This window comes from Bos taurus, chromosome 22 (genome assembly GCF_002263795.3).
Source record: "Bos taurus isolate L1 Dominette 01449 registration number 42190680 breed Hereford chromosome 22, ARS-UCD2.0, whole genome shotgun sequence".
NCBI classification, from domain to species: domain Eukaryota; kingdom Metazoa; phylum Chordata; class Mammalia; order Artiodactyla; family Bovidae; genus Bos; species Bos taurus.
In genome coordinates this window covers 54,154,936-54,177,044 of record NC_037349.1, presented here as the reverse complement: position 1 = coordinate 54,177,044, position 22,109 = coordinate 54,154,936, and the positions used below count along the sequence as shown (strand labels likewise).

General features: G+C 51.0%; 2 protein-coding genes across 2 annotated transcripts in view; one reads left to right on the top strand and one right to left on the bottom strand.

Moving 5' to 3' along the window:
• The window catches only part of CDCP1 (CUB domain containing protein 1), a 103,281-nt gene that overhangs the window by 11,872 nt on the left and 69,300 nt on the right, over positions 1 to 22,109 (bottom strand). Inside the window, exons 12-14 of the mRNA XM_002697118.7 lie at positions 12,058 to 12,146; positions 6,889 to 7,066; positions 4,585 to 4,665 (exon numbers count right to left, since the gene is read on the bottom strand). The gene's annotated coding sequence lies outside the window, so the exon portion shown is untranslated. The remainder of the gene's footprint in view (positions 1 to 4,584; positions 4,666 to 6,888; positions 7,067 to 12,057; positions 12,147 to 22,109) is intronic.
• Positions 11,512 to 17,634, top strand: CLEC3B (C-type lectin domain family 3 member B). The gene is given in 3 exon segments (NM_001046212.1): positions 11,512 to 11,768; positions 13,870 to 13,968; positions 17,118 to 17,634. Coding segments are annotated over 3 exon segments (609 nt in total). The 5' UTR covers positions 11,512 to 11,659; the 3' UTR covers positions 17,519 to 17,634.

The window sequence follows — 22,109 nt, the reverse complement described above, 5'->3', positions numbered from 1 at the left end:
GAGGACTCTGGTCCCGGGCCTCCCCAGGGAGACTTGTCTCCTGCTGCAGGAGATCAGAACAACAAACACACACACTAAAATAAGACCTAGCAGAAAAATAGTTCAAAGGACATGCTTATGATATCAGTATCAGTTCAGTCGCTCAGTCGTATCTGACTCTTTTCGACCCCACGAACTGCAGCACACCAGGCCTCCCTGTCCATCACCAACTCCCAGAGTTAATCCAAACCCATGTCCATTGAGTCAGTGATGCCATCCAACCATCTCATCCTCTGTCGTGCCCTTCTCCTGCCCTCAATCTTTCCCAGCATCAGGGTCTTTTCCAATGAGTCAGCTCTTTGCATCAGGTGGCCAAAGTATTGGAGTTTCAGCTTCAACATCAGTCCTTCCAATGAATATTCAGGACTGATCTCCTTTAGGATGGACTGGTTGGATCTCTTTGCAGTCCAAGGGACTCTCAAGAGTCTTCTCCAACACCACAGTTTAAAAGCATCAATTCTTCAGCGCTCAGCCTTCTTCACAGTCCAACTCTCACATCCATACATGACCACAGGAAAAACCATAGCCTTGACTAGACGGACCTTTGTTGGCAAAGTAATGTCTCTGCTTTTGAATATGCTATCTAGGTTGGTCGTAACTTTCCTTCCAAGGAGTAAGCATCTTTTAATTTCATGGCTGCAATCACCATCTGCTTATGATATATATATATTGTCAATTTTCTCCCCTTTAGAGCTTTCAAGATGAGACTCACACACAATATAAATGCAACTCGTGCATTTGGGGGCCTCCTGGTTGAGAAGATGGAGAAGGCATTCTGCCCTGGGTACCAACCCAGGGCTTCTGCCTGGCTGGTGAGCCTTCCCGAGTTTTGGGGAAGCCCAGTTCTTGCTTCTTGCCCTCTAAGAGATCCCAGCCAAGCTCCCCTAGGGTCTGGTCCGTAGCCAGCCTTTCTTATCACTCTTGTTTGGAAATTGCTTCATGTTTTATAACCACTCCCTGGTGTTTTGTAAGATTTCCATGTTTTATCAGTATTAAGGAGGCTGCTTTAGAGATGTTGTCATTTGATTACTCAGCCCGCCTTCATACTCTGGGGACAGAAGGGGGGGCCATTCTTCTGGCCATCAGAACATGCTTTCTATGAGCCTGTGTTCTACTCACAGGACAGCGTGTTGGAATTATTCGTCTATTCATGGGTTGAAGCAGTCTTTGTATTCCTTTTCCCCGGGGAATTGAAACTCCCCAATGGATCTTCAAGAGAGCCCTGGGGAAGGAGCTGATTGATGAAGGAGAGTGTTTCAGCCTGGCATTTACTCAACTGCATTTCATTAAACAAACAGGGTAAGGAATTAGGAATTTTTATTGCCAGATGGAAAGAACATAATGTGAGCTGAAGCCCTTGCAGACTGACTGCAGAGGTCCTGGCATGGGCACCTCCTCCCGGCCTGGCCAGGTGTGCCCAGTGGAGAGAAGTGGCTGCCTAGACTTGGAGCTGCTGCCATGTGGACAGAACAGCTGGGGCTTTCTTCTTTTGCTTTTTTCCAGTGAGAGTCCTCATGGGTGCCACCACAGTGCTGCCAGCGAGGTGGCGATCGGCCTGTTCCTCTTCCTCTGGCGCTGGTTGGCTGCCCGTGATGAAGCATTAACAGTGGGGCTGCGCAGCTGCAACCAGAACGTGAACACAGTTGAGAAGCCTTCAGTTTCGATGATTAAAGACATGGAGAGTTCTGACAGACAGGTGAGGCTTTCCCAGTCCAGCTGCGCTACAGCTACCCGCCTGGGCCTGCTGGCGGAGCACTTCCAGTGCAGATTAGGCGGAGAAGCAGATGTCAGCATCTGTCTCTACCGCCCCATCCATACCTTTCCTTGAGGGCCACCCTACATGGAAGAAGCGTCCATCACAAATGAAACAAAATACAAAGTGAGCAGGGTCTCTCGCAGAGAGGCTTTCCTGGAATTGTCTGATTACTACAGCTCTCAGAATAAGGAAAGAGAACTGAAGGCAGAGACTGGCAAAGACTCGGGAAAATATTGTCCCAGAGAAATCCACTACTTCATCCAGAACTAGAGCTGTCTTTAGTGGCCATTAAATCAGTGTTGGGGAGAAGAACTAAAATCAGCCAGAAGGCAATCGGGAGCCTGTGGGCGGGGGGCTCAGTGAGGGTGGGCATGGAAGGAATGGAGTGTTACAGAATATTCTAATTGCTTTTATTGTTTCTCTGATTCCTTGGTTTCTCAAATTGTGTAAATTCAAGTCTACAAAGCACATGAATTTCGAAAATTGACAGCAGTTTGCGTTTTGCTCAGTAAAGGCAGTGGTCTCCCATATAACTGCCAGTTCAGTTCAGTCGCTCAGTTGTGTCCGACGCTTTGCGACCCCATGAATTGCAGCATGCCAGGCCTCCCTGTCCATCACCAACTCCCGGAGTTCACTCAGACTCACGTCCATTGAGTTAGTGATGCCATCCAGCCATCTCATCCTCTGTTGTCCCCTTCTCCTCCTGCCCCCAATCCTTCCCAGCATCAGAGTCTTTTCCAATGAGTCAACTCTTCACATGAGGTGGCCAAAGTAGTGGAGTTTCAGCTTTAGGATCATTCCTTCCAAAGAACACCCAGGACTGATCTTCAGAATGGACTGGTTGGATCTCCTTGCAGTCCAAGGGACTCACAAGAGTCTTCTCCAACACCACAGTTCAAAAGCATCAATTCTTCTACACTCAGCTTTCTTCACAGTCCAACTCTCACATCTATACATGACCACTGGAAAAACCATAGCCTTGACTAGATGGACCTTTGTTGGTAAAGTAATGTCTCTGCTTTTGAATATGCTATCTAGGTTGGTCATAACTTTCCTTCCAAGGAGTAAGCATCTTTTAATTTCATGGCTGCAATCACCATCTGCAGTGATTTTGGAGCCCAAAAAAATAAAGTCTGGCACTGTTTCCACTGTTTCCCCATCTATTTGCCACGAAGTGATGGGACCAGATGCCATGATCTTAGTTTTCTGAACATTGAGCTTTAAGCCAACTTTTTCACTCCTCCTTCACTTTCATCAAGAGGCTTTTTAGTTCCTCTGCACTTTCTGCCATAAGGGTGGTGTCATCTGCATATGAGGTTATTGATATTTCTCCCAGCAATCTTATAACTGCCGGTTGAGTGTAAATCTATGCTATTCAATATTTTTTGAAGATAGTCTGGCAGTGTGTATTAACAGTCTTAAAAATTTCATGCCCGTTGACCTAATAATTGAGTTCTGGAAATGTCACCAAAGAGTAAAAACAGAAGTTCATCCCAGTATCGGTGCTTGTGCGAGAATGGCCGAGCGGCGCAGGAAACTAAAGGAATACCCTTGGCAGGGTCCTCTGTCAGAGACAGGGCTTCTGTCAGGAAAGCAAGGGACTCTGACCTGCGAGAGAGACAGCATCTTGGTCCCTCATATTCCTCTGGACGCTTTGGGCAGGCAGAAGAAGCTCCCACCCTTAGAGAAGCGTTCCCCAGAGAAACACTATACCAGTTTCCACACAGGCACCATGCTTGAGGCAGATTTCTCATAAAGTGATAACACCTTCCCTCCTTGGCTCCAGGCCCATAACTAGGGACTGATGACAGCCCAGCCTGAGCAGGGAAACACAGGCCCTGCCCTGGGAAGAAAGACATGACTCATCAAAATAGTTGCAAGACCTGCTTGGCAGGTACCAAGGAAACAGAGCTGGGAGTGGCTCAGAGGGTGCTGGGCCAGGGTCAGGGCTGGGCAGCGGCCTAATGTCCTGGCACAGACATCTGAAGTTTTCCTAACTCACTGCTGGGACGGCCCCTGAAGCTGGGCCTCGCTGGGCCAGGGTCAGGGCTGGGCAGCGGCCTAATGTCCTGGCACGGACATCTGAAGTTTTCCTAACTCACTGCTGGGACGACCGCTGAAGCTGGGCCTCGCTGGACCAGGGTCAGGGCTTGGCAGGGCCTAATGTCCTGGCACAGACATCTGAAGTTTTCTTAACTCACTGCTGGGACGGCCCCTGAAGTTGGGCCTCACTGGCCCCTGGAGTAAATGAGGAGGAGGAGCCAGAACTGAACAGGCTGGAAGAGCAGCAGGCCTCCTCAGAGCTGGAAGATACGTCAGGACCCAAGGCAACCACTGCTCCCCAAAGTGGGGAGGCCCGCAGGCAAGTCCAGAAAAATCAATAAAGCTTCGTGAAGCTCACTTTAAACAGGAGACACATATAGAATAAAAGTAAATGGAGGAAGAAAGATAAACCATGGTAACATTCATCAAAACAAAGCTACAGTAGCTATATTAATTTCAGACAGAGGAGACTTCAGAGCAAGGAAAGTTATCAGGAATAAAGAGGAACATTACATAATGATAAAGACATAAAAATAAAAAGACATAAAAATCCAAGAAGACATAAAAATCTGTAACGTGTATATGCCTAACAACACAGCATTAAAATACATGAGGTAAAAATCTTTGACAGAACAGCAAGGAGGAATACACGAATCCACTATCGTAACTGGAGAATTCAACATGGCTCTGTCAGAGATGAACAGATGGAGCAGGCGGGAAATTGGTAAGGATGTGTTTGGACTCACCAACAGCATCAATGCGGATATAACGGACATCTGCAGACTGCTTCTGGGCTTCCCAGGTAGTACTAGTGGTAAAGAACCCACCTGCCAACGCAGAAGACATAAGAGATGGGAGTTCGATCCCTGGGTGGGGAAGATTCCGCTGGAGGAAGGCACGGCAACCCACTTCAGTATTCTTGCCTGAAGGAATCCCATGGACAGAAGGGCCTGGTGGGTTGCAAAGACAGTCCATAGTGTCCCAAAGAGTCGGACACTACTGAAGAGACTTAGCACCCACAGACTGCTTTATCCATCAACAGCTGGACACACATTCGTCTCAAGCTCTCTTGGAAACATTTCATGCAGACAGACCACATTCTGAACCATAAAATGCACCTTAACAAGTCTAGTAGAACAGAAATCACAGTGACCTGCTCCCAGACCACGACAGAATTATACTATAAGTCAATCACAGAAAGATAGCTGGAAACCACACACACACTTGGAGATTAAACAGCACAGTTTTAAGTAATACTTGGGTCAAAGAAAAAAATCTCAAATGAAATCTCATATTTTGAACTAAATGAAAATAAAAACACTACTTATCAAATTTGTGGGATGGATGTGCATTTAGGAATCCTAAAAATTTCACATTATTATACTAGCCATGCACAACCTCTCTAAGTTTTGCTGCTTTCTCTATTCCCTCATAGAACCCCTCTCTGTGTACCAGGAGTGCTAAGCAAAAGCAGTGCTTAGAAGGAAATTTAAATCATTAGGAAAAACAAAAGATCTAAAACCAATCATCTAAGCTCACACCTTAGGAAATTAGAAAAAGAAGAGCAAATTAAATCCAAAGTCAGCAGAGAGAGAGAAATTATAAAAAATCAACATAGCAATATAGATGTCAATGAAATTGAAAACAGAAAATCAACAGAGAAAATCAATGAAAAAAAAGCTTGTTCTCTGAAAAATTCCAGAGGAGGCAGAGCTTTGGATGGGAGCAATCTGCCACCAGCCCATTTCTTCCCTTGGGACCCACAGATTCTGGACACGGGCTAAGGATCAGACCTGGTACACAGAGAGGGGTTCTATGAGGGAAAAGAGAAAGCAGCAAAACTTAGAGAGGTTGTGCATGGCTAGTGTAATAATGTGAAATTTTTAGGATCCCTAAACGCACAACCGGGTTTATATTTGTTGAATTTTAAGGCCATTTGTGGAGGGTTGGGAAAAAGGTGTCAAAAAGGTAGATGCCCATCAATTCTATCCTACACAGCTAATCAGATTTTCCATTCCTGCGTGAGCTATTAACAGCTGAAGACATCAGGCAAGTGCAGAACTGGGCTGCACATGCAAGACTGACTCCTCCCAGATTTACAGGTCAGGTCATTTAGTGTCTCAGCCCTGGGGTGGGAGGAGGAAGGCGGCGGATGGAGGCCGAGGAGCCCTGAGGGCTGTGCAGCATCTCAGCCCCGTCCTCCAGCCTCTCACACCGTTACAGGCGGCCTGGCCACACCACACCCAGGGTTCCACTGTGCAGAGATGTACTGGACGACATCCCTTATATGCGAAGTCTACAAAGAAATGACACAAATGAGCTTAGGGAAGAGACAGACTCATAGGCTTAGACGACACACTCGTGGTTGGGGGACGGGAAGAATGGGGGCGAGAGATAGGGAGTTTGGGATGGACACGTACACACTGCTGTATTCAAAGCGGATAACCAAAAGGACCTGCTGTATAACATGAAATTCTGCTCAATGCTATGTGGCAGCCTGGATGAGAGGAGAGCTTGGGGGAGAATGGATACATGTATATATGTATAATGGATACATGAGACCCGGAAACTATCACAACACTGTTAATCGACGATACTCCAATATAAAGTAAAAAGTTTTTTTTTTAATCCCATTGTGTAGGCAGGGTAGAGATTATTACCCTGTTTTATGAAAGAGATATCTGGGTCTGGAGTAACTTGCCCCAGAAGACCCAAGTGCTGGATGTCTGAGCTCCGCTTAGAATCCAAGGCTCCCAGTTCTCTTTCCGCTAGGGTACTGCTGACCTTTAGGGACAAAACAACCAGAAATGTGGCCTCACGGAGCCGAGAACCTGGGCAGATGGTGCACCGCCTCCCGCGCTGTGTGTGCCCGAGGGCCTGGCACACGGGGGCAGAGGCAGTACTCGCTGCATGAATGACAGAACCAGGCCAACAAAAGCTTCGAAAAGGACCGAGTGCCTTTCCTAATGAGGGTCATGAGACCATGTAACAGGATGCTGGTCTTTGGCCCTTGCAGTATTCTTGGAGATGTGCAGCCTGGATGTTCTTACCTTTGAACAGAGTGTGGAAAGTTCTCTGCTCCGCAGGCGGGCACGTTTCTGTTGACCAGGGCCAGCGGAGCCAAGAGGAAACATCTGTGCGCGACGAGGGTGGGGGTGGGGGATGTTTTCATCCTGCACGACGTGGGTGGGGTGCCAGCGCTTGTTTTATAACTCAGATCTTCGGCAGCTCGGGAGGGAGAGAACAAAACTGAAATGTGCCTTTCGGGCCCTCTTCAGATTTTTCTGCCTCTGGCTTTGCTGCCAAAATGATTCTTTGCACGGGGAAACTGACGGGAGGAGACTGGGCCCGGAGGGTGGGGTGTGAGCGCACAGACCTTGGCTTTCACTTGTGAACAGTAACCCCGCATGGATCTCCTGGCTGAAGCGCCCCCTGCTTGGTGCCCTTCCGGCTGGTAGAGGCCTGGGGGATGGTGCAGGAGAAGGTCTTTTATGCTGGGAGGGTGAACTCCCCAGGCCCCACCAGGGCTGGTGGTGAGTCCACTGCAGGGGGCTGAAATGGGGCCGGGAAAACTAGGCCTGGACAAGAGGACCCAGGGGGTTAACGGCCCTAAGCCCAATGTGGGCAGCAAATGAGGTGTGCTGTGTCTACAAAGGGTGCCTTTCTGAATGGCGTGTCCATTCTGAACACAGGAGACACAGGCCCCTGTCCACAGCAGACTCCTTGAGAACACGCACAAACACAAACACAGGGAGGACCGTGGCAAGCAGAATTTATCCAAAGATGCTTTCAAGAAGATAAAAACAAAGTCCAGGAACCGTATCTTAGAAGGAAAGTTGGGAGGAAGAGGGGAAGGACCAAGAAGAGACAATCAAAGAGGGACAGGAAGGCCAGGTGCCAACATTTCAGTTCAGTCGCTCAGTTGAGTCTGACTCTTTGTGACCCCATGGGCTGCAGCACGCCAGGCCTCCCTGTCCATCACCAACTCCCAGAGTTTACTCAAACTCATGTCCATTGAGTCAGGAATGCCATCGAACCATCTCATCCTCTGTCATCCCCTTCTCCTCCTGCCTTCAATCCTTCCCAGCATCAGGGTCTTTTCCAATGAGTTAGTTCTTCACATCAGGTGGCCAAACTATTGGAGTTTCAGCTTCAGCATCAGTCCTTCCAGTAAATATTCAGGACTGCTTTCCTCTAGGATGGACTGGTTGGATCTCCTTGCAGTCCAAGGGACTCTCAAGAATCTTCTCTAACACCACAGTTCAAAAGCATTGATTTTTCAGTGCTCACCTTTCTTTATGGTCCAACTCTCATATCCATACATGACTACTGTAAAAACCACAGCTTTGACTATACAGACCTTTGTCAGGAAAGTAACATCTCAGCTTTTTAATATGCTGTCTAGATTGGTCATACCTTTTCTTCCAAGGAGCAAGTGTCTTTTAATTTCATGCCTGCAGTCACCCATCTGCAATGATTTTGGAGCCCACGAAAATAGTCTGTCACTGTTTCCATTGTTTCCCCATCTATTTGCCATGAAGTGATGGGACTGGATGCCATGATCTTAGTTTTCTGAATGTTGAGTTTTAAGCCAGCCTTTTCACTCTCCTCTTTCACTTTCCTCAAGAGGCTCTTTAGTTCTTCTTTGCTTTCTGCCATAAGGGTGGTGTCATCTGTGTATCTGAGGTTATTGATATTTCTCCCGGAAATCTTGATTCCAGCCTGTGGTTCATCCAGCCTGGCATTTCGCATGATGTACTCTGCATATAAGTTAAATAAGCAAGGTGACTGGTTCCAAATCGGGAAAGGAGTATGTCAAGGCTGTATATTGCTGACATTTGCTGGCCCCTTAAATGCCTGTTCTGGTGAACCAGGGAACTGCCTCACCACAGGAGGACTTTATAACAAGCCAAGCATCTAATGATGGAACCAGCTATTTTGTAGAGTAATGAGCTGCTTGTTCCAGGAAGGCTTTAAGCAAACACATGGAGATCAATGGGAAAGGACATCACATATCGAGAGGTGGTTAAAGCAGGCAGCCTCTTCCACTCAGCTTTCTAGCTCAGAGATTGAGGGACGGTGGGCCACTTGCCTCTGGAGAGGCCACCGCAGCCCTGCGGGCATAGAGGGTGCCTCGCACCCCCAGGGCCGCACAATGGCAGGGGCACGTGGTGCAGTGACCGAGGGACTGGCCGGCTGAGAACAGTCCCAGGCAGGTCGGATGCAGCCTGGCTCCCATGTGGCTCCTGCAGGATAAGCCCCAGAGCAGAGTGTTCTAGGCTTCTGAGTGGCTCCTCTAGGACCTCCTCCCCAGCCTACCCAGGGCACGGCCTCCACAATCGGGCCTGTCCTGACCTTGTACTCGGAAACAGACTCCTCCCGTTTCCCTGCTGCCCAAGAGCCGAGGAGAGAAAATCAGGAACGCAATGGAGTTTTAAAAAGAAAAAGAACCATAATTTCTCTTGCCGTGTGCTACCCACCCAGAGTTCCAGGAAGCAAGACTCCCTGGTAGTTTGCTTAATCTTTGGTCCTTAACATTCCATTGAGGGCCCAGCTGAGAATATAAAGCCCCCTTGCACTCTGAGAACGTGAGGGCCAGCCAGGACAGGAAGGGCCGGGTGCACAGAGCTCCTGCTGTCCACCCCAGGCTTCGGAGCTGGGGGACTGCAGGGTGGGGCCTGGCCCAGCAGGCTGCAGGCACGTCCCTGCCCAGATCAGATGGAGCAAGGTGGGGGTCCCTGCAAGAAAAGCCTGAGTTACACAGGGCTGCTTTTTCTTGTGGAACCATCTAAAGCTCACACAAAATCTGCAACTACAGCACAGAGAACGTTTTTCCCCTGAGCCATTTCCGAGGGAATCGTTGACCTGATGCCCTATCACCGCCTCCTGCTCTAGTGCGTGGTCCCTGCGGCCGAGGCCCCTCTCTTCCGTCATTACGATGGACCATCCTTGCCACATGCTCCTCACCCCGTCCCAGGGGCGTCCAGAGAGCAGGAGGGTCTGGTCCAGTGCACAGCGCGTTTGCCGTTCTGTGTCTGCGACCTCCTTCGTGTCCTCAGACGTGTCCTGGATAGTCCTGAAGACTGCTGGGCAGTTGCTGTGGAGAGAGCCCCTTGGTTGGGCTTGTGCGCTGTGCCCTCGGCAGGAGACTCCCCAACGCCCATCAGGTGCTCAGGGGCTGCAGGCTCTCTGTCGGGTCCGTTACTGACGATGCTGACCTCGGTCACTTCATTAAAGTGACGTCTGCCAGGCTTCTCCGTTGCAAGGGGGCTCTTTCCTCTTTGGAGTTAATAAGTATTTTGTGGGAAGATAATCTGAGACAATGAAAATATCCCACTGCTCGTCAGACTTCCAGTGTATTCACTTCTTTATTTGTATCTGTATGCGCTCAGGGTTTCCTATTTTACTGTTACCGTCACTGTTTTGATGCTCAAACTGTCCCCGATTTGGGCCCTAAGAAGCTCCTTCAAGCTGGTTCCGTGTCCTGCCACGTTCTCATCCTTCTTTAAACATTTTCTTATGTTCTGGCAAAATAACCTGTGCTGGGCTTAGTTTCTCCTTTTCCTGCCCCGGCCCTGGAATGAGCCGTTGCTCCAAGGTGCTGCGGTTTCTTTTCGTGGAAAGCTGTACTGAGAAGCCGGCGCTTGAATGCCAGGCAGGCTCAAGCGTTTGGTGGGGCCGCTGCTCCACCCAGACGTCTAGCTGGGGGACTGATGTGCACATTTCCATGGACAGTTGCAGATTCAGCTTCATGTGTCAAAGTCCGTAACTGCACACCGAGAGCTCCAATTTCAATCCTACACTGTAGGAAACATTCTCTATGTTTTCTCTGTGTATTTGTACCTCCCTTTTCCGACAATGAGAAACCTGGCTCCCGTGGTCTTTTTTTTCTCCCATGGTCTTTAATAAATGCACTTACTTGATGTGTAACCACTCTCTCCCATGTGCCCCCACCCGCTCTCCCACGCAGATCTCTTCTTCTCGCCTGGACTCCAACACTCCACGGAGGACCTCTGTTCCCCCGGGGGTGCCCCTTCCACCCTGTTGCGTCCTGACACCCCACACCGGCTCCCCTTCCTGGGGACATTCTTTCCTCCCTGCTCCATCTCTGACACCACTCTGGGACACCAGGCTGCCCCTTTCCCACCGTGGTCACCTCGGCTTCAGGAAAGGATGGGTGACAGAGAGTGAGTCAAGAAAGGTCTTCTTTGTATTTTTAAACATGCATCAAGAACACAGAGTCAGAACTACAAAAGAATCGCAGCAAACACTCCAGACATTTTGGCAGTGAGCCCCAGCTCTCTCCCTAAGGAGACACGGTTCCGTAACTGTTCTGTACCCGGGCTGGGGTCAGATACTGGCGCTGCCTCTAACAGGTCCGGTAGCTTAGGCTCCCTTAACCTCACTGAGCCTCAGTTTCCTCAACTGTAAAATGGGGAAATGCCAGCACCCGGCTCATATTGCTGGTGTGAGGCCTCTGTGAGGCCAGGGAAAAGCGTGACCCAGCGCCTGCCCGAGGTAACTGCCCAGCAGATGTGAGCTCTGAGGACAAGCATGTATTTTTCAGAATCCTAGAAAACAATGATTGTTTCAGAGGGCGGGACCAGGATGCTGGGTGGGTGTTCCCGGAGCAGCAGCCAGGTTTTGTGGCTCCCAGGCCTTCCTCTTTTTGCAGGATTTTTTTTTTGGCACTCCCGCAGCCAACTTTGGGAGGGTTTCCTGGACAGAGGTCCTTGTGGCCACTGCCTTAAGACACGTAGCTCAGGCCCCAGCGGCCAGTGCTCTCTGACCCAGGCCACCGCAGGCAGCAGCGGCAGCAGCATGGAGCTCTGGGGGCCCTGTGTGCTCCTCTGCCTCTTCTCTCTTCTGACCCAGGTCACTGCTGAGACCCCCACCCCCAAGGCCAAGAAGGCTGCAAATGCCAAGAAAGGTAAGGAGGTGGGTTGGGGAGCTGGTAGCTCTCTCCTTGACTGGCCCTCACCCTCCGTTCTCTCCTTCCCTTCCCTTCTCCACGAGCCCAGCGAACATCAGTGAAGTCTCGACACCCCCCCCCGCCCCCCCACCCCACCAACTGGGACCTAGGTGAGTTCTCCAGCTGCAGGGGCAGCTGTCAGAACTGTCAGAGTCACGGGCTCTTAGAATTGGAAAGAACCTTCCAGATCACCGTAATGGACACACACTCCTCCCCCACCACCGCAAGATTTTAAGAGAAACCACACCTTTGGCTCAGCAGCCTGGAGATATCCGACTCTTCTCGGGAGGGCTGACAAGGCTCCACTTTGTTGTCTCTGAACCTCAGGCTTCTCAACTGTGAAACAGAGATGGGGGCCTTGGCTCAAAGGGTTGGTTGGGAGGATTTAACGATAGAAAACACGTAAGGCGTCTGGAACACAGGGTATAACGTAATGCACAGGGGAAGGAAAAACGAACAGTTGGTAGTTCTGTGGTGCATCACAGCCTTCAGGAAATGAAACTGTTCAAGGCTGAACTAGGACAGTGGAGGTGGCTTTGCTCTCCCTCCGCGGCCTCTGGGCCCGGGTGTCCTTGGGTGGCCCTGGCCTCAGCAAGGCCTGCCCTTGGAGCCCTGCCTGCAGTGAGGTCACCCCGGGCTGTGTTGAGACAAAACTAGTGAAGTGCCATGGCAATGCAGTGGGCTGTCACCCCCCAGGAGATGAGCATGCTGATGCAGGCAGCCGAACGGCTGGCCTGGGGCCAAGGGCACAGACGAGGCAAGGCCAGGCGGCGTAGCTGTCCTCAGGCCCCTCCCGGAGCCTCCACTGTAAATGGACAGCTGCCCACGGGTCACGGACAATGTACGCAAGGGCACGTTAGGAACATGGAGCCCCACAGGCAGGAGACACAGAATGGACGGGTCCCAGTGCCAACAGGAAATAATCCCCAAGGTTCAGTTCATAAAGTAAACAACAAAAAATTCAAAACAGTATGCATACTTAGGTAACATTTGTTTTAAAAAAGGGATTTATATAAAAATATATATATTTACTTCAAAGAAAAAAATACATATTTACTTGTATATGCATAGAACTTTTCTGGAAGGATTCACAAGAGTTAGCAACAGTGATTATCTCTGGGAAGAGAAACTAGAGAGCTGAGAGCAGATTGACTGGGAAAGAGACTTGAACATTTTGAACTGTTTGGGTCTTTAAAAATTATATGGCTGTGTTACCTTCTACAAAATGTTCATTAAAAAAAAGAAGACTCGTGGCATGTGTGGTATGTCCACGAATGTTAGCTAAAATTGCCACCAAGGATGTTCTTTGTAAAGGATACCCAGTTCCAAAGGCAAATAACAGAATTTTTGAATGTGGAAAAGAGTTGCTAATTTCTCAAGTTTACCAAAGATGTAGTATGTATTTATTCGAACGTGTAAATCCCAGACCTCATCACATGGACAAGAAGGTCACACCAGACAATGCCCTGGCCCGCTCCAGCTGTCACGCTTGCACCCCGGCTCCATGTGGTCTCCGTGCAGTGCCCACGGAGGCCCAGGGCGCTGGAGGCCCGCACAACAGCAGGCAGCGCGAGAGCGGTGTGCCCGACTGCCTCTCCCCGTTCCACAGCCGGAGCCCCCGCCCTGCTGGTCTGTGTTGTTCCTCCAGGAAAGCACACCTGGGAGGTCTCCAGGGCCCCGGCCCTGCTTCCTGTGCTCTGTTCTCCTCTGGAGCTGGGACGGTGGTTGGGGGGGGGGGGGTCACTGAAGGCTCTGCCTGCAGCCCCACCCCACCCCGCCCGTCGCCATCCCATCTGACCCCTCCTACACAATGCAGCACAGGTCTCATGTTAGCAAGAACAAGTGAAGGAGGGCCCCCGGCAGAAGGGAAATCACGAGCAGTCACTTGGATGACCACTGGCAGGAACAGGGAGAGACAGAGTCTGCCAGGACATCAAGGTTAGGGGGTCATCCCCTGTCCCCTGGTGGCTGACGGTGGTCCACCCCTCCGGTCCCTGCCCTGCCCCTATCCCTACTGCCTTCATCACAGGATTGTCCCCACTTCCTTCCTTCCTTCTAGATGCTGTGAGTCCGAAGATGCTGGAGGAGCTGAAGACTCAGCTGGACAGCCTGGCCCAGGAGGTGGCCCTGCTGAAGGAGCAGCAGGCCTTGCAGACGGGTGAGTGAACGTGGCCGTCTCTCCAGGCAGGGGTGTGCTGGACACAGGGGCTCGGGCCCGCAGTCAGGGATGCGCCTCTAGCCTCTGGCTCAGCACCAGGGAACTGGCTGGCTCCCCTAGTCCAGGGCACCAGATTCAAGGAGGCCTCAGGAAGATGCCCTGATGTGTGGAAGCAGGAATGTCCCAAAAGGACAACAAACTCGCCCACAAGAATCCATTACCGCCCACTGGAAGCGTGAGCCCTGGAGCCCCCAGGAGACCCTGCACTCAGCCGACCCCGCGGTCCTGTAGGGCATGCGCCTCAACACCTGTATGTCTGCTGCGCTGCCGCAGCCACTCTCAGTCATCATCACTACACTGAGGCAGGATTTACCATCCCTGTTCTAAAGACGGGAGCTGAGACAGAGAGGCCCTGGTTTTGCCCATATCCCCTGGCTGGCAAGTGCAGGTTAGGGTGGGAATGGAGGCGGCCTGTCCCGTGCGTGCTGGGTGTGAGGAAAGGTGGGCTTTGGTCTTCCTGACCCTGCACGAACCAGCTAAGCCAGGATAGACAACACACCCAGCTGTGGAGCCCAGGGACACAGTCAGCTCACAGCCACCTGCCCTGGCACTTCCTGGACAGCCTGCCTGGACAACCCGCTCTCTTTCTCTCCACCGAGTCCCTTTCATATTGTCTCCAATTTTCACACACTTCACACTCACCTACTCCTTCGTGACCTTGCCCTGGAGGACACAGAATACAGACGATCAGTAATACTTAACACATGGGGGAACGTTTAAGATGAGCACAATGCCGTTCGGGGCCTCAGTTTCCTCATCTGTAAAGTGGAAGGGCTGGGGCTGGACTTGCAGGGCAAGCTCTAAGGTCTCATGACTCAGCTCTCCACTTATGCAAAGACCATGCCACCCAGATGCCACATGCCTTCTGAGGTGGGCAATGTCGTGGGGACCTCACTGTGCAAAGTCCACGGCATACAGAGATCCAAACACCCCCTCCATGTTTGCTGATTCCCAGAAGGTTCATGGGCTCCCAGTCTCCTTGGGGGCCTTCTCCCTCTCATCACCCTTTCCTTTACGACAATCTGCAAATCACCTTGCCAAGAACCCCTCACAAAGCATTCCTGAGCTCTGCTGACCTAGCCAAAGAGTTGAGACAATGAGGGGTTAGGGGAGAAATCCTTCCCTCCCACCACCTGCCCTTCCTCTCCCCCAATCAACAAACGCACGTGAGGTCCCCAACTAGCAAGCCTCTGCCACGCACAAGGAAACACAGGTGACCCAGGGGGCCCTGCTCTGGGGGCCTCAATGTATTCACGGCATCAGTGTATTCCCTGGCACCCTCAAAGCAGGTGTAGGAACATAAAGAGGGATTCCAAGCAGAGGGCAGAGCAAGAGCAGAGCTAGGCAGGGCCAGCATGCACCCACCGGATCATAAGTGGGCCAGAGTGACAAAACGCCAGTTACAATGGCAAGGCACTGAGGACTGACGCTCACTGAGGACTACATTAGTGCTGTGGGTGCGGCTCCCAGGACGCGGCCCTGAGGTGGAGCTGAGCCTGCAGGAGGCTCATGAGGGAGCAGCTCCCAAGACCAGTACCTGATCAGCACCCAGGATCAGAAGGGAAGAGACAGGACTCAGGAGTGGGCAGAGTGCCCTGCGTCTCAGTGAAGGCCCCAGAGACTGCAGAGGGAGCCCTGACCTCGGAAGGGCCCTTCAGAGCTGTCCTGAGTCAGGACAAGGGGGCTCATGGGCCGGTCCCTGAGTGGGGGCTGCTCTGGGGAGGGGCACGCTGTGGGCGAGGGGCTATCTTCCACTGAGGCAATCCCCAAAGGGAGGCTGAGCGCTCCCAGCAGCTGGGGTGGTCAGGCCTTCACCCCAAGGGGGTCTAGGTGGCATTTCACAGTGACCCCAGAAGGAAGGAAAGAGTGTGGGGCCAGGCTGGAAGGGCAACGAAGCCTGGCTAGGAGGCACTGCACGAGAGCACGTGGCAGGGCTGGTCGGCTTGGGACAGTGTCTGTGAGTGAAGACACCTCGGTGACGCTCCGGGCCTGGAGTTGAGAGTTCCAGGAGTATCCAGTGCTCACGGGGACACAGAGACATGTGTTAAGTGAGAGTAACAGAGTGAGCGGGTGAGTGAGGGGCAGGGGTGGTGGTGGAGTACAGACCCACCCCTAAAATTTTGAGGATCAGCAGCAAGAGGACAAACGGAGACATACACTCCAACTGTCTAAATATTTATGTTATAAACCCAGCTAAAGAATAAACTGCTAAGCAGAAACAGTCTACATTCCTAACTAGACCAAATATACACCTTCATTACAACCTTTGAGGCCAGAATCAAATTTAGAACTCTCGGACTCCTCAGAGTTCTGAGCCCGAGACAGCGAGCTCCTGGCCCACTGCCTGGGCCATCTCTTCTGTCTGGCAGCTGGCCAATCTCAGCTCTGAGCTCCCAGTCGCCACTCCAACCAGCCCTCAGGAGCACTGACCCAGAAGAGGCTGTTGGCAGACGCTGGGAGCCTGTCTGGGCCCCTGGGGCAGGGATTTGGGGTCCTGTGCACCTGGAGTGTGGTCTGGACTCTGGGTCACCATGTCCCCTGGCCCCAATCTCAGGGAGAGTGGGGTGGGAGGAAGATCAGAGCAGGTGGCTCTGGCGGGGCTCCCTGGGAAGCCCACTCTGAGATGGGGTTCATTCATCAGGGAAAGTCTGGGGTCCCAGCTGTGAAAGGGGGCGGTGGGAAGCAGACTGAGCAGAGGCACCCAAGGCCAGCTTCTGCCCCCTCCCTGTGCAGCCTCCAAGCTAAAAGGCCCTAAAGGGCCTTTTAATTCTGCTAAAAGGCAGAATTATCCTGCCTGGGGGAGAGATGACCCCCTCCTCCCCTGGGCGCTAGATGGGGCACCCAGGGGAGGGGTGTGACCTTGAGGGAGGGGCCGTCTGTCTTCAGCTGAGGCGGCTGAGCCCACGCCCAGCAGCAGGAGCTCCACCCCCTGTGAATAGGAGGTCTGGGATTCAGAGCCCATCACAGCAGGGCCATCGGGCCTGGGTCTGGAGCCCCTGGACAGGGCTGGATGTAGCGGGTTGAGCCGGCCCCTGGCAGTGGGCTCTCGGCTGGGGAACCTGGGGTGACGGCCACTTCTCCCCTCCCAGTCTGTCTGAAGGGTACCAAGGTGCACATGAAGTGCTTCCTGGCCTTCGTCCAAGCGAAGACCTTCCACGAGGCGAGTGAGGACTGCATCTCGCGCGGGGGCACCCTGGGTACCCCGCAGACGGGCTCCGAGAACGACGCCCTGTACGAGTACCTGCGCCAGAGCGTGGGCAGCGAGGCTGAAGTCTGGCTGGGCTTCAACGACATGGCGTCCGAGGGCAGCTGGGTGGACATGACCGGCGGCCACATCGCCTACAAGAACTGGGAGACGGAGATCACCGCGCAGCCCGACGGCGGCAAGGTCGAGAACTGCGCCACCCTGTCCGGCGCAGCCAACGGCAAGTGGTTCGACAAGCGATGCCGGGACAAGCTGCCCTACGTCTGCCAGTTCGCCATCGTCTAGCGGGCCAGGAGGGCCGGGCCGGGGCGCGGGATCCTGAGCCCCGGAGGAGGGGCACGGGGACGTCCCAGCCCCCTGCGCGCTGCGCGCCTCCTTTCGCAAATAAAGTGGGTGCACCATGCTGGAGAGTGGCTGCAGTCTGTGCCGGTTCCCATGGGCGGGGAGAGTCCAGGAGCCCTTCTGGGATCCCTGGGAGAAGGCTCTTAGGAGGTGAGCAGAGAGGCGGGGAAGGATGGTGAGCTGGGTGCACAGAGAAGGGGAGGGAGGAAGAGAACAGCGGGGAGGCGGGAACCCTTGACTGCTGCTGCCTTTTTAAAATTAAACAACGTTGTATTTCATTTGATTTCCCTCTTACAGAGAGATTTGCAAGAATTCCCGAATACCCTTCATCCAGATTCCACAAACACTATTTCCCCCTATTTGCTTATCCTTTTATTTTTTCCTGAACCGTTTCACTGTAAATTGCAGACGTGATTGCCCCTTTACCCCTAAATACTTAAGTGTTTCCTGAAAGCAAGGACATTTTCTCATGGAGGTTTCCTCAAGCTCCGGAAATGAACACTGATACTCTATTGTTATCTAAGTTACAGCCCTTATTCCGATTTCCAGGCTACTTACCATAAGACTCCACTTCAGCATCCCCTCCACAACTCCAGGGCAGAAGGGACACCCCCATCCCACCCTTTTCTGTTGGGGGATTCATTTCTGGGGTGCACTGACACGCTGAGTCCTGTTAGGGAGAGGGTACGGTCTGCCCACAGGGAATATTTGCATACCCCTTCTTGCCGAATAGGAGTCAAAAATGAGAGTGGCCAACACTGCCTGACTGGTGTGTCCCCCTTTCCTGCTCCTCAAAGAAAGTTCCATCCTAGCAATACCAGCTACCACTTATTGAGCGCACTGAATGGCAGGAACTTTAAATAAGTCATCTTATTTAATCTTATCCACCAGGGACAGGCATGTTATTATCTCCGTTTTGTAGAAACGGAAGTTGAGGCTCAGGGAAGCTGAGTGACTTCCGTTGGTCACAGAGCCAATAAGCAGCAGAGCCAGGATGACCAGGGCCTTGGCCTTTCCATCACCACCGTGATGCTTGTCTCACGGTGCTGGACCTTCCCTGAGATAAAACATCAGAGAAGGGGCCCCGTGAGCCCCTCTGGCCCATCCAACCATGTAGGCCCAGCTCTAGTAACCCCCTTAGGGGAGGTCTTCCCAGATCAGCCATGGCATCATCCCCTGTGGGGACTTCTGCCATACCTTTTCTCCCTGGTCGTCTTTCAGTGTGTCCTGCCTTCAGAGGTAAATTGATGATATCTTGATTTGATCACGGGGAGTGGGCCATGATGGGGGAGGTAGCTTACAGCGAACTCTGTGTGTGCACTTTGTGCCACACAGCCTGCCTGGCATTGTCATGGAAACCATCTCATGTAATTCAACAGTTTAGGAAGACGTAATGATGGAAGACATTCATTATAGGTGCAGAAACTGAAGCTCAGAACAGCGATGTGATTTTTTTTTTCAAGATGACCTAGCAAGTGAGAAGCAAAAATGAGATGCAGATCTCGGTCTGGCTGAGTCTTGGGCTCTTTTTACCCCACTCAGCTATCTAGCAGAATGTAGGAGGCCACAGGTTTTCAAAGTTCCTGCACTGGGTGGATGCCCGCAAGAGGGCACCAGGCCTTTGCGTATGAGAGAGGGTCCTGGTAGAGAACTGCCTCTGTGACACTGCCTGATTTCAGCAGCAGGTGGCAGCATAAGCAAGAGAATCGTTAACCATTTTTAATCAGCTGCAAAAGCTCTTCAGTTTTTAAGACACTGAGAGTCGTGGACTTGAAGCTAGGGTGCACCTGCCCTGGGATCTTGCTTTAAGTTTTGACCTGTTGTTGTTGTTTGCATTAATTTTTGTTTTTTAAAACACTGTGTTCAAATATTTTGTATCATGATTACTGAATTTTTTAGGCACTTCCTTAAATTTTGTACCCTAGTTAAATGCCTCACTCACCTTACTATTCCTTACGGCCCTGGCTACAAAATTAAAAATTTCCAAGGTGCATAAACAATAATAAGGTACTGGTTTCTAGATCTTCAGCTTCTCCACTACTCTTTATTAGAATTGATGGTAGAGCCCTCTTTCATCATCACCCATTTCCTTCTTTACCATGTGCTGCCCTGGTGTGCAAAAATTTTGAGGATGTCCAACAAAGGGACAATCTGAAATATTGCTATAAGTGCCGGTCACGCAAAATGCTGGGTAAAAACTCCTTTCGCAAGTTCAGCTGTTTCCAGTTCTTTGCCTTGGAGAAGAGGTTAATCAAGGTGTCAGTAATATCTTTCCTGGTTGCCAACTCACCCATCAATCTCTCCCAACCTCCCTAAACCACAGGCTTTTCTGCATAACTGCTAGTTGCACAGCAAAGAAGACTGGTTCAAACTCTGGTCAGAGTCGGCCCCTGGAATGTGAGCTTCCCTCTCACACACATAAACATACTTGCTTCAAATGAAAACATTAAACCACTCATGTGTCCTCGTACAACCTCCAGGCACATTCTTTGGATTTTGGCTTTGCTGAGAGAAGGTGGAAGTATTAATAAAAGCAAAGAAAATGAGCAGTGTGTGCATTCCTACTGTGGGCTGGGCACTGACCCACAAGCCCCTTACTATGTCCTGACAACAACTCATGAATTACCTCATTCAATAGTCATACTAACCTAGGAGAGTGGTTTTATTAAGCCTATTTTATAGTTGAAGAAAATGGAGTACAAAAAAAAAAAGAAAGAAAAGAAAACGGAGTACAGAGAGGATAATTTTTCTAAGAACATCCATGAATGGGGCTGGATTTCAGGTCTGTTGAGTTCCAAGGCCCATGTACTATTATTTACATTCAGTACTTCCTGAATCTTGAAGAAAGTTTTCAGATATTTCATGATGTGACTGAAACTTTTGTGAAAAGGAGTTGATGGTCATGTGCATTGGTGTGTATTTGTGATTGCTGGAAAGGAATTCTGTAAAAACACATTTTCCACCCAGATTTTCCAGGGCTATTTTAAAGCTTAACATTAGATTCTACTTCACCTATTTTTCATGGGTGACTCATGAAAAGCACGGTTTATGAGTCTCTCTTTCATGCTAAAAATCATGACACAATCTATGAAACTAACCATTTCCTCCACTAGAATGCACTGCTGTTTTGTACAGCATGAGAACACAGTCGCAGGAGAAACAGATGGAAAAAACTGAGGCCCAGGGAGGTTAAGTGACTAGCCAAGGTCATGCAGCTTGCAAAAGAATGAGCCAAAGACTCTCACTTTGTTAGTAGAAAGAGCTTTGTGCAAACCATTTCTCCAAACAGCCAACTAGTAAGTACTGAGCTCCTTCCATACGCCAATTGCTCTGACAGAAGCTAGGCCACGAGGCCTGGATCCTGTTCTTGAGGTGTTCACTCTCCTGGCAAGGGACCCGGCATTTCTGAGGCTGCTCAAAGACAGAGGGACGGGGCTGGTTGTATCCTCTAAGGGTAGCTTTCCTGTTTTGCATTGTTGGGAAAACAACTGCGCAGTAGTAGTAGGAAAATGTCTTTCAGATTAAGACACACAAGCCACATAACGAGGCCAGAGTCAAACAGGGAAACTAGTGTTTCCTCCCGTTCGTCAGCAAGTTCCGCCGGGAAAACCTTAAACCAGGTTGAAGCTACTCATTGATAGTGCAATACCGATCAGGAAGAAACCCTGGGTTTGGATTCCAGCTCTTCAAATGATGATGCATCAGGGATTTTAATTCATCCCACCTGAAGATGAGGTGCCACCATCCACTGGGTCTACTCCCCACTCTCCACCTCCAAAACCGCAAACAACCCTGAGACCCCCGTCTCTCACAGACAGGAAGGAGATCTCCACCCACAGGCAGGGACAACACTCCTGCTCAGTTCAAAGCGGCTAAGAAGATGGACCAGAACTTCCCTGGTGGCCTAGTGGTTAAGAATCCGCCTGCCAACGCAGGGATGAGGGTTTGATCCCTGGTCCGGGAAGATTCCACACGTCCTGGGGCAACTAAGCCCGTGCACGGCAACTACCCAGGGCACCATGCTGCAACCGGAGCGCCGCCACTACAGTCTCAGCCCCCATTCACTACAACTAGAGAAAGTCTGCACAGAGCAATGACGACCCAATGCAACCAAGAAATAAATAAAAATTTAAAGAAAAGAGGATGGACCATAGATACTTCCGCCTTTAGAAGATTTTAAGCGTCCAGACTCCTTGAAGGAGTAATGTTGGAGCAGGGAGATAGCCAGGTGCGAACTAAAAGGGGCACACGGGCCAACAGCAGGAAATCACATATCTCCTAAACAAAGAGGGTCCTTAGGCAGACAAAGAAGAACCCTTCGGACTCATGGGAAATCACACATTTTGAGCTGATAAGTGTCCTGCAGACAGCTAAAGAAAGGTGGAAAAACGTAGGAATTTCTGGCGTCCAAATGTAACCGTTTGCTTACTAAGCTCTCATTACAATAAAACCTTGCAGATAAGAAGTTCCTATCATGCACCGAGGTCATGACACTTCCCATCAAGACTACATAGGGCAAAAATCCCTCCTCCCC